This window comes from Myodes glareolus, chromosome 24, assembly GCF_982192425.1.
Source record: "Myodes glareolus chromosome 24, mMyoGla1.1, whole genome shotgun sequence".
NCBI classification, from domain to species: domain Eukaryota; kingdom Metazoa; phylum Chordata; class Mammalia; order Rodentia; family Cricetidae; genus Myodes; species Myodes glareolus.
In genome coordinates, this window is record NC_142049.1 from 7,240,554 (window position 1) to 7,253,364 (window position 12,811).

At 37.4% G+C, this 12,811-nt stretch overlaps 1 protein-coding gene across 13 annotated transcripts in view; it reads left to right on the forward strand.

Annotated features, from left to right (window-relative positions):
- The window catches only part of Picalm (phosphatidylinositol binding clathrin assembly protein), an 89,551-nt gene that overhangs the window by 62,791 nt on the left and 13,949 nt on the right, over positions 1-12,811 (forward strand). For 3 of the 13 annotated variants that reach the window (XM_087901216.1, XM_087901219.1, XM_087901224.1), the window contains exons 13-17: positions 3,653-3,802; positions 8,480-8,587; positions 10,770-10,901; positions 10,987-11,017; positions 11,160-11,259. In XM_087901216.1, the coding sequence (XP_087757342.1) occupies positions 3,653-3,802; positions 8,480-8,587; positions 10,770-10,901; positions 10,987-11,017; positions 11,160-11,259 (521 nt within the window). The remainder of the gene's footprint in view (positions 1-3,652; positions 3,803-8,479; positions 8,588-10,769; positions 10,902-10,986; positions 11,018-11,159; positions 11,260-12,811) is intronic. The other 10 variants (XM_087901218.1, XM_087901222.1, XM_087901217.1 and 7 more) reach the window with 5 other exon arrangements.

Genomic DNA, 12,811 nt, shown 5'->3' on the forward strand with positions numbered 1-12,811 from the left:
CCTCATTTAGCTTCTGAATTGGTGATAGTTTCAGTGTTTTGAGTTCTTCATGACGAGGTAGCTGAAGTAGTTAAAGGAATTTAGTCAATAGAATCAACAGTAAACAGTTGTTAATGTTCATATCCTTGATGAAAAAAAAACTTTAATTGAGGCCAGTTTACAATAAGGAAATCTTCCAAGAAAATCATCAAAACAGTAAAAAAAAAAATCATCATCATCTTCCTCCTCCTCTTTTTTCCCTCCCTCTTCCTCCTTTCTTCTTCTTCTTCTTCTTCTTCTTCTTCTTCTTCTTCTTCTTCTTCTTCTTCTTCTTCTTCTTCTTCTTCTTCTTCTTCTTCTTCTTCTTCTTCTTCTCTTCTCTTCTTCCCTTCTTCTTCTTCTTCTTCTTCTTCTTCTTCTTCTTCTTCTTCTTCTTCTTCTTCTTCTTCTTCTTCTTCCTCTTCTTCCTCTTCTTCCTCCTCCTCCTCCCCCTCCTCCTCCCCCCCTTCTTCTTCATGATGTATACAGTGTTCTACCTGCATACCAGAAGAGAGCACCAGATCAAATTGTAGGTGGTTGTGAGCCACCACGTGGTTGCTGGTAATTGAACTCAGGACCTCTGGAAGAGCAGCCAGTGCTCTTAACTTCTGAGCCATCTCTCCAGCCCAAGAAGAATCTTTCCTCTTTCTTTTTTAAAAATGTGGCTACAACCTAGGACTTCAAATATATTAGCCAAAACTGAGTTGCACTTTAAAGTCAGCCTGGATTAGAAAGTAAATGTAATGGACAAAATTATTTTTCAAAAAATTTTTGTTTTTTATTCTTCTCTCAAATATTGCATACCTACTACAGTTTCCCCTCCCTATCCTTTTCCCAGTTTCCCCACTGCCCCCATCCCAGTTCCACCTTCCCTTGATCTCCCCTCAGAAAAGAGCAGGCCTACCAGGGACATCAACCAAACATGGCATAATTCTACTGTAAAACCAGACACACACTATCAAATCAGGGCTGGATGAGGCAACCCAATAGGAGGAAAAGAACTAACAACACCCCCTTCTGCCCACTCCAACTGTTAGGAATCCCACGAGAACACCAGGATACTCGGCTAGAACATATTTGCAGAGGCTCTAGGTCAGACTCCTACAGGCTCCCTGACCTCTGTGAGCGCCCATGAATCCCAGTCAGTTGATTCTGTGGGATGTGTTCTTGTGGTATCACTGGGCCCTATGGTTTCTCTGATCCTTCCTGCTCCTCCTCCGCAGTACTCCTGGAGCTCTGTCTAATGTTTGGCTGTGGGACAGCATCTGCTCCCATCAGATGCTGGATGAAGTGTCTTTGGTTCTGTGATGGGGATTCTGCTAGACTTTGGTCCTAGAACACTCTGCAGGCAGGGCAAGCTGTAGGTCAAAGGTTTTATGCTAGGTTGAATCTTTCAAAATTTTAAGAGTGCTAGGGAGATCACTCAATTAATGGTTCAAGTATTTGCTACTGTTCAAGACAGAGACCTAGAGTGCCTCAGTAAATAAGGTTAGAGAGAGAGATTGAGAAAGGCTACAGGTATCTGCTTCGGGCCTCTATACCCATACCCACATAGAGGCAAAATATCTGCACTCACAAGTACACTGCAAACACACAAGAGAAAAAAAGTTTTGAGATTTGCCAGTCTGGGAGCTAGTTTAAGTTGGAATAGCTTTAACATCACTATTATACTTAATAATTGTGCTTATTATTTTTGTCTGCTAATTAACCCTGTCTAGATTAATTGTAGGATTTGTCAAGTAGAATAGAAGCTGGATTTACTTATTGTTTGATTGGTCTGCTATAAATGTGTTGTAAATTTTTTGCATATTCTTTGTTATTTGCTTAGCAAATTAAATGCACTTTAAAATTCTGCATTATTGAATATTTTCAAAGTATACTTCCAACTCCACTAGTCAACTCTAAACGCAAATGTTCTTATTGTATGAGGAGCTAGAGTGGATAGATAACATTGTTGTAAGTGCCCTTGCTTATTTACCAAACCACTGTCTCCTGATATGGTCATTGGGAATGAAAACCAGGCTGGGCAGGAGGGGTCTCAGCAAGATCTAATCTGAGACAAATTTATTCCAAGCAATCAGACTTTTTATACACATATCAAAATTGCAAGCCAAATAAGGTATGTCTTAAGACTAATGATCTGCCAAACTGATACATGCTCTCTGACTTCTAAGGAAGGGACACAGAGAAACAAAGCTGGCTGAATGCTGAGGGCGTGCCTGGTTTCCCAGGAACTGAAAGACACAGTTCCTCAGGAGCCGTGACTATGATGCATTCCTCTCAAGGCCAACTCCATGATTCCCTCCCTGCGAAGTACATTTGGCTTCAGTACCAAAACCAACTTCTTATATATCTGTTTATTTTGAATTATTTTTTCTTACTTTGTCTCCCTGCTGTTTCATTTTTCTTGTTTTTGTTTTTGCATTTATGAGGAAGATGTTAACGTATCTTGAGTTTGAGTAGTTAATTAGTTTGAGTTTAGAAGTGAGTTTCTTACAGTGAATTGATATTCTAAAAGAATACTTGCTTCCGAGGACATTACTTACAATAAAGAATTAATTTTTTTTAAAGGGGTGCTTTAATTAAACCCATTAATTTGTTATTTTCTTGTGATTTTCCAGTTTTTAAGTCATTACATTTAGGGTTATTGAATGTTTACCTTGAATTGATTGACCAAAGGAAGTGTGCTTGTCAGAGTAAGTGAGCTAGCTGGTCCTTAGAGTATTGGCTATTGGTAGGTTATTGTTCATTTATGTAGCCATAAAACTGGAAGAGGCTGGTGATTGAACGTGTATGATCATCATCTTGATTTTAGTTATTACAAATAAAAGTATGATGCTGTATGTTTGCTATCCTTTATGTTTTTTTTTCTTTTCTCCTTTAGTTAACCCTTTCAATCTTAAGGGGCTTTCCTGACTAGAACAGCTGACTTGAATGAGGCATAAGAACGGGAAAAATGTAATTCAAGAGTAACTTTAGATACAGAATTGAAGGAGAAAAAAAGCCTGTTAGTTTTATGGTAGGAACATTTGTTACCCTGTAGGAAACCACTCAAGACTTTTAGAGTTGTTCCCCGACAGCAGGACAGTCATCTCTTTAATTGTCAGCAGGTCCCTCTCTCTCCTTAAATTTTTTTTCCCTTTAATATTTCTGGCTGTTGAACCTAAACAGGAGTTTTACAAATATTAGAATCAGTTTCTTACCTTAATTTTTAAAGATTTTTTCTTCTGTAAATTTACTCATGTCGTACCTTTACCAAGTATGTATTTCAATGATTTGAGTAAGCAGAGTTGTGCCATCAAAACCAGTGCGCTCAGCCAGAGCAGGTGCAAGGTTAGTGGGGCAGGAATATTTTGGTGCTTAGTCTCATATTTAACTGTATGACTATTGGCTTTCTAATGTGGGAGAAGCAAGTCTAACTGTACGGTCTGCTGCAGTAGTTAATGGTGACAATTTTCCCCTAAGGATTTCTGTATGGTAAATGCAATTCTTTCATGTTAGTGATGAACTTTATTTGTGAGTAAAATTAATAATAGTATAACTACTACTTTTCACTTTGCATCTTTCAACTAATCACAATACTAATTTATTTGCTTCCTTTCTTCATTTTGCTGTAACCCACTTGGACGCACAGACCCTTTCTCTGCTACTCTAGATGCTGTTGATGATGCCATTCCAAGCTTAAACCCTTTCCTCACAAAAAGTAGTGGTGATGTTCACCTTCCCATTTCTTCAGATGTATCCACTTTTACTACTAGGACACCTACTCATGAAATGTTTGTTGGTAAAGTACCATTTAACCTTTTCTTCCCAATTAATGTTAATACTAAGTTTTTTACTTATGTGCTAATTACTTTTATAGTGCTACAATAATTACTTTGGATTTAAACATCAAATTTTAAAATAACTGGAGTGATAATGTATGTCGGAGTTTTACATTTTAAGATTCTTAAATTAATTCCTGAAATACTCCTAGTTGTATTTAATGCAGATTTCAGAAAACAGATTCCTTTAGTTCTGAGTTTTCTTTGTTTGGTTGTCAGCTGTAGTGTAACACTCCAGCTACTAGTATCTTGTGTCATATCCTATTTATTAGTTCAGAGAGTTGATTTAAAAGTAACATCTAAATTTGCACGTTTATGTGTACTTATGTTTTTACTTTTGTACAATGGAAGGGTTCCCATTGTCATTCTTATCATTAAAGCTATTGCATATTATAAGTTCATGTCGCCTTAAGTCGTTCATTTTCTTAATACCCTTCATAAGTCTCTCACTTCATCACTTATCTAAAGACAAAGGGAAAAGGGAAAAGTATGTATTCCATTTTAGCTAATAAATTAGAACAGGCACTTAACTAACCTGCCATTGCAATATTAAAAGTCAAATTTTACATGAGTTACAGAAAATATTGTTTTATGGCATATTCTAAACTTGGTGGGGGGAGAAATAACTAGAATCTTTGTGTAGGCCTCTTCTTTATCTGTAAAGTTAGGTATACAAAGATACGTTAGAATTGGCTGTAAAGAGAGTTGAAAGGGTTTTTTGTTGTTCTTTATTAAGTTGATATACTGGCTTTTACTTGTGTTCTTTGAAAAATTGCGTTTTAGTAAGTTTTAAGTTGAATACCTCTTTCCCCATTCCTTCCTTTCCCTTTCATCTTGAGTCCCTTGTTCTTGTGCCTTTTTAGGATTTTTATTTTGACACCCAGGCAGAACCTAATACTACGCTTATACATTATGAGCCTTCTGTTACCGTTTACTTATTTTATCAATTTATTTGTACAGGAGGGATTTCTTTTTTTTTCCCCCCTGTACAAGACAGGCCCTCACTGTGTAGCCCTGGCTGTCCTGGAAAACTCAATGTATAGACCAGACTGTCCTTGAACTCAGAGAGATCTACTTGCCTCCCAAGTACTGGGATTAAAAGCATATCCTACCACACCTGGCTGAATTTTTATAAACTTGTTAGGAATAAATAGACCCACTTTCCGTCTCCTCTCCTCAATGGTACTGGAGATTAAACCTAGGAGCTTGGGCACTCTCAGCAAACTCTCCTACTGAGCCATATCCCGTCCCTTAGTTGCTTTTGAGGATGAGTTCCTCCTCGTCTTTTTTTAAGCACATCATGATTTTGTAAATAGATGATTATTATGCTCTAATCTATACTGATGACTTCAACATCTTTATGAGAGTTTATTATATGACTAGCTTGTGTAATATAAAGCATCTGTTTTCCTTTTTTTTCGTTGATCTCTCTCTCTCTCTCTCTCTCTCTCTCTCTCTCCCTCCCCCCCCCTCCCTTTTTTCTTTTCTTCAAGACAGGGTTTCTCTGTGTAGCTTTGGAGCTTGTCCTAATACTTGATTTGTAGCCCATACTGGACCCAAACTCACAGAGATTTGCCTCTGCCTCCCTTGTGTTGGGTTTAAAGGAGTGCACCAGTACTGCCCAGCTGTCTTTTTTTTTTAAATTCACATGTATGTATCTGTGTGTCTGTACAACTGTATGTCATGTATATATGAGTGCCCTTGGAAGCCAGGAGAGGTCATTGGATATCCTTGAGCTGGAGTTAGAGCAGCAGTGAGCCACTTGGTATGGGTGCTGGGAACTCTGGTCCTCTGGAAGAGCTGCAAATGCTCTTGACCACTCAGTTATCCCTCCAGCCCTGCAAATGTGTTTTTGGCTAGTGCACTACTTTATTTTGAGAGTTCAGCTACTTATGTGTGTTTATGCACACTACTTGATTCCCTTCATTTAAATTGTCGTTAAAAGTATACCTACAACCCAGGAGTGGTTGGCCCTTGCCTTTAATCCTCTAATGAGTGTGTATGAGTGTGGACGTGTATCTGTGCACGAGTACAGCACACCTCAAATGTAGAAGTCTGAGGAAAACTCATTGCAGTTGGTTTTCTCCTTCTACCATGTGGGTCTTGGGAATTGAAGTAAAGCTTGATGCATTTATCCACTGAACTATGTTGCTGGTCTGCGTTTAAAGATATTTGGGCCAGGCATTGGTGGGACAAGCCTTTAATTCCAGTTTGGAATGTTTTTCTGTCTCCAGTGCTTGCTGTTTTGTGCCTTTCAGTTCACTTATTATGTCCTTTTGAAATTTGCCCTAGATGTTTGTCTGTGGATTGGTGGTGACCAATGCCAGTTTTCACTGGGTCTTATGAAAGGCAAGAGTGGGCATGACAATATGTTTGTCTCAAACTGCTTGTTCATTCACTTTACTCCCTGCCTCCCCTTTCCTTCAAAATGTACCTTTTGAAATAGTGCTGTTAGTTGGACTTGCTGTTTGTTGAGGTAGGTTTCACAATGTGGCCCAGATTGGCCTTGGATGTTAGTGTCTGAAGGGGTGTTGTTGTTGTTTCGTTTTTTACCTATGTGTGTGTGTTTGGGGGAGGGGGGGTTGCAGGCCATTAATTTAATGGTATTTATTGAAATAGTAAAGAAAAATTTTACCATGTTTGTATGTATGTACGTGTACATACATGCACAATGGTATACAGAAAAATGATTACCTTAGAAATATGTTGCTTCCCTATTTGCTATTATAAATTATTTGATGTTGCATTTTTTTGTCTATATAGGATTTTTTTAGTGAGGTACATGTTTTGAATTACATTTTTCTTTTTTAATTTTCTTGTAGCTAATAATTTTACACATTCACAAATTACTCAAGGGGCTTCAGGAGATGGCTCCCTTATAACAGGAAATAATAAAGTTGTCCCTAGATTGCTGTAAAGGGTAGAAAACAGGAATATTATAGCAGGAGAAAATGGCAATTAGATGTAATGACCTAGCTGTAAACTGTTGATAATATGTGACCAAAAGATTAGTCGTCCTTTAGCGAAGATTATTCCCAGAGCCCATGACGTAGTGTTATATGTCTTACAGTGTGGTAGTAGCACGAACACATGTGCAAGCACAGACATGTTTTGCTCTTAAGCTGTAATAAGAACCATTAAGCCCATAGACTGTAAAAGCTTTGTATACATTTAAGTGTCACTAAATTAATAATCTAACCTTCTAAAATTGGGTGCTTCTGTGTGTTTACATGCTGACCTGATAGACTTTAGGAAGCAAAAGACCTTAGAATCAAGCGACTACAGCCTCCTATAAAGCATAAGAATCTTGTTTCGTGATCCTTCCTAGACTATTTACATAAATATATTTAGTGATTCAAAGCTCAATTCATGTGACAGACCCAATATTTTTAGATGGCTTTAATTCTTTTTAGCCTCTAGAATTTTACACACTTAGCTTTAGAAAAACAACCTGAGAATTGAAACTTTATGTCTGTGAACCCAGTATGGGCAGGCTCAGAGACTCAGGCTTGGAGCTCTACTGTCATAGTACCACTGCTTCATGATAGCACAAGCAAGAGTAAGGGTGTCTCATTTATGGGTTTGTATTTCAGGCTAGTTTCAGGCTAGTTTCAGGCTAGTTAGCCTGTTGACTCACACACTTGCCATTCCTAGTAAAAGTGGTAAGTTGAATTGAGAGAGTGGATGGGAATTGAAAGAATATCATTTTCTTTAATGTTTCAAAAACAGTTGGGACACAAACATTTGTGAAGTTGCAGCTTTTAGAGTCCCACCAGTTTGCAGATTTATTTTAAACCATGTAACTTTTAGGCCAGTGATAGGCTCAGTGTGTCAAAGGTGCTTTCTTCCAAGCAGGGTGACCTGAATTTGTATCCCAGCCTCACAGGCTGGAGGAAAGAACTAACTCTCAGAAGTTGTCTCGACTTCCACACATACACTGTGACAATGCATGCCCACTTGCATATATTTACACAGGCAGACACTAATAAATACATGTAATAATAATTTTTTAAAGTGTAACTGTTGAGATAAAGTAGGAAAAAAAGTAGGTGAGAGAGATACAGGACACAGAAGTTCATAGGCAGAGAGAGAGTAGGACCTTTGTGTTCTAGATGAATTTAGGTTTTAAGAAATCATCAGGCTGAACATTGGTGGAGCACACTTTTAATCCCAACACTCAGGGGGCAGAGACAGGCAGATCTCTGTGAGCTCAAGGCCAGCCTGATCTATAGAGTTCCAGGACAAGGTCCAAAGCTACAGAGAAACTCTGTCTTGGAAAAAATATTATCAGATACAAAATTAATATAAAAGACAAGCAAATGTTTCCCTTCTGGACTGAAGTAAATTTATAATCTGATGTATGTTGCTCCTTCTTAGTTTTTAGTGGGTGATGGAGATGGAGATGTAGCTGGGTATGGTGGCTCACACCTCTAATCTCAGCACTTGTACTACAGTGTGGTACTGGTCTCAAAAGTGTGATGTATTGGAGAAAAAAAAATTCTTGAAAAATTAGCTATTTTGTTTAAGGAATGTATTGCTTTCCCCATTCTATTACCATTATTCATATATGGTTACTGTATTTAACTATTAATATAGTTGGTAGAAAGCTGAGCATTTTGCATTTTGCTTTTTCTTAGGATTCAGCCCTTCTCCAGTTGCACAGCCACACCCTTCAGCTGGCCTTAATGTTGACTTTGAGTCTGTGTTTGGAAATAAATCTACAAATGTTCCGGTGGATTCTGGAGGTAAGGAAAAGATTTTTTTTTTTGTTTTATTTTTGCTGATTCCAAATATGCTAGTGTATTAATGCATAATCTTCATAGGAAACAGTGCTTTTAACATTTATAGATTAGAGTAAATTGATCTTCTTCCCCAACCACTTACTTGATGGGAACTTCAAAGAATATTTTTCTTGGTAGTGTTTTAGAGTTTGGGAAAGGTTTTTTTTTTTTAAATTTTTTTATTTATTTATTTTTAGTTTTTATTTTTTGGGTCCACAGCACAGTTAGAGAAAACAGTTTCTTGTGTGTAAAGTGTTGTAACTTTTCGGTTATCATTTTTATTTAGCTGAAATGAACAATGACCATATTACAGTGTGAGGTTGTTTCTGAAACTGAAGACATAGTGTGTCTTCACCCTGTCATGTTTAGATAGCAGATATGTAAGAAAGCTGAGTGTGTTAAAGGTTGTGACTGCAGGGCTGATTTGTCGTCGAGACTGTAAGACTCTAGGGTGCGGCCAATGCTTTATGCTTCAGATTATCATGAAGTTTATACCATTCCTTTAAAACTTAAATGTTCTAATTTTATTCCTATAAGGACATAATCATTGACTTTGGTTAACAACTAAATTTTAACTTTAAAACATATTGAAGTGTTTTTAGTTGTATGATGTATAATTAGTTATCCATAAAAATAAGAAACAAGCTTATGCGTATGGAATTATTTAATAATGTGCATTTAATTTAGGCTTATAATTCTGTATTTGGGGGTTCATTTGACTCTTCTCTTTTGAATTTGGCTTGTCAAGGAAAAGGGAATTGGAAACTAATAGTTTTTTATTTTGGAAATCACCATCCTTGGTGACTTCCTGTTTTTAGGCTCTAGCATTCCTGGATCAGTCATGCTGCTGAGTCCTGACATGGGCTGACTTTGTTGGATTTTTTACCTTTTAACCCTTGGTGAAGAACCTTTATAGAGTTTTATTTTTGTTTTTAGGTGAATTTATGTAATTACGTAGTTTTCTTAGATACAGTTTAGAGTCTTTTAATTAATTATTTAAAATTAATAATTTTTATTTATTTGTAGGGTTTTTGCCTGCTTGTCTGTACGCACCATGTGCATGCAGGCTTACTTAGAGACCAGAAGAGGGCATTCGGTCCTTTAGAACTGGAGTTACAGGCAGTTATGAGCCACCATGTAGGTGCTGGGAACTAAGCCTAGGTCCTCTGGAAGAGCAGCCAGTGTTCTTAATCACTGAACCATCTCCCCAGCCCCTGACTTGGGTTTTTATATTCCCAAGTATGAGAAGTGAAAAGTTCTCTAAAATATGCCTTCTTGGGCCTATGAGATAACCCAGTGTTAAGGGCACTTGCTCTAAGCCTTACAACCTGAGTTTCCATCATCAGGGTACACTTGGTAGAAGGAGAGAACCAACTCATATAAGTTTTCTTCTGACTCATGTGCGCGCGCACACATGCACACATGCACAATTTAAAAAAAAACCTTTTGTAAAATGGTTTGTTGTAGCTGGGCATGGTGGCATTTGCCTTTAATCCTTCCACTTGGAAGGCAGAGATTGGATCTCTGTAAGTTTACTGTCAGCCTGATCTTATCTACATAGAAGTTCTGGCCCCGTCAGAGCTGCACAAGTGAGGACCTGTCTTATTTTTTTCTTAATTTTTTGAAGTTAAAAGATTAATTTTATAATTGCACATGTGGAGGGGGCAGATGTATGCACTTGAGTACAGGTCCCTGTAGAGGCTAGAGACATTGGATCTCCTGGGTCAAATTACAGGTGCTTGCGAGCTACCTGATATGGGTACTAATTCTTCAGCCATTTCTCCAGCTCCAGTATAAAAGACATTTAAAAATGTTCTTTCTCAACATAAAAGGGACTTTAGGTTTGAGTGTTCAGAAAATTTTTGCTGGGATAGGGAGAGATTTACATTCTCTCTCCCTCCCTTTTATAACTTTTTAAAAATCATTCCCTTTAACCTCGATATAATTTTGTCATTAGATTACACTAATTATTTCTGTTAAAGTTCGCTTGAAGATGGCAGATTTCTCCTCTTTCCACGTGAGGGCATTTCCCATGTTCTGGGGAAACTTGCCGTGAGTAAACCAGCAAAACGGGGTGAGAAGTCCTTAGACAGCTGCAGCTCATGAAGTTCCTTATGCGTCCATTTCGTCTGTTTGTAACTTTAAGGCTTTGATGAACTAGGTGGACTCCTCAAACCAACAGTGGCCTCTCAGAACCAGAGTCTTCCTATTGCCAAACTTCCACCAAACAAGTTAGTGTCTGATGACTTGGACTCATCTTTAGCCAACCTTGTGGGCAGTAAGTAGTCCTTCGATCCTTCAGTCACACTTGAGCTTGTTTAGTAAAGTGATTCTAGTTCTTAAATCCTTTTCTCTTTTCCTAGATCTTGGCATTGGAAATGGAACCACTAAGAAGTGAGTGTCTTGTTCGTATTATTTAAATACCACGTAGAAGCTGATGTTCTTTTCACTTCAGAAGTGTGTATAGAGATGTCAGTTTGGTGCTTTTAATGTTCAGTGTGTCCATATAGAAACGTGTATTTATGTTTATTTAAAGTGATGTAAGTTGGAGTCAACCAGGTGAAAAGAAGTTGACAGGAGGATCTAACTGGCAACCAAAGGTTGCACCAACAACTGCTTGGAATGCTGCAACAATGGTGAGTTGGGGAAGCTTCTGATGCTAATACATGGATATCTTAACTACAGTGTGTAACAAAAATTAACGTGATAGACATAAATGGAAAGATTATTACTGCGTTTACTAAGTACTTCTTTTTTTTTTTCTTTAAAGCTGATTGACTATCTGTCGGGCACATTTTAATACCTAACATGTATTTAAAGATTGTTCCAGGCTAGACATTGTTTTAATAAGTAATGTGTGATTGTGATAGGAGCTATTATTTTCTCACACGTTATAGACTAGAGTATGTGCACAGTTCCTAAAACATACAGCAGCAGTAAAAAGTTCTTAAGTAATGGGATTCATTCTTAGCATGTGCCCTCAAAGCTTCAGGCAGGATACACTGTCTTGTCACTCTAAATTTATTATTTATTGTCTAGGGTCTAAAGTCTTTACATCCTTTGAACCTCATAGTGGGTAAACAGATTGTTTTCTTGGGTTTTGTTAGTTTTATATAGTTTATGGAGTTGATTCTCATTATTTGTAGCCATTTAATATTTGATTGAATTTACCCTGATCAATGAATTAGTGAACACTGAACCAATTTCACATCCTATAAAGCCTCATTCTAAGCCAGACATACTAGTATATGACCTATCATCCCAACACTTGGAAAGCAGAACATCTAGTTCATTCCGTCTTAATAGGGAATGAACGGTGGTGTAATTCAGTATTTTATGCCTCTGTACATGTGCATGAATAACTTCAGAAGTGCTGTGAATATTGAACTTGGGGAAGTTCTCTAACAGAAAACAGTGTTTGCTGTTATACTAGGTAGCACCTAGTATGAAAAAGGTTCTGTTGATGTTTTTAATTACTATAAGACATAGTAGGCCCAGAATAGCTTGTGACTATTTTCCTGTCTTTGGCCTGTTTTATCTTAATCTACCACGTCTCCTCTCCCTTTGCCAGAGAAATTCACACCCTTTCTGTTGAAACATTTGAAGTATGGTTTTTCTTTGAGTAGAATGAAGGCAGGGTTTTGATTACTTAGGTACTGTATCTTATAGCCTCCCTAATTGCTGTTAGAATCATTGTGCTTAATATAGCAACTTTCTTGTCATTAAGTCCCCTGTAGGGCATTATCTTGTTTACCTTGGATTGCTTATGTGTTAAAATTGTAGGCTAGGTTAAATCGTTAATAGCTTTAGACTTTATAAAATGAAAATATTCATTTTATATTAATTCGTTTTATTTAACGAATGTGAAAAGTTTTGTTATGAAACCCAAACTGTCTCTGAATTTACTAAGTGTTCATATCAGCTTCATATGCTCCATTCTTCTCCACGGCTTTCCAAGTGCTGGAGTTACAGGGGTCTAACACCATGTCTGCTTCATAGTCTAAGTTTTACATACAAACACAAGCATATGAGCATGACTTAGAGTAAGTGTATCCTAAGAGTGTAGTGTTCTCGAGAGAGAGAGTTGGAGTACATATATCACTTGGAAGTACAATGTTGTCTGTGCTTTTTAAAATCCCCAAATGGAAAGTACTTGAAAAGCTGATTTAAATTGATACTTGATTGTGA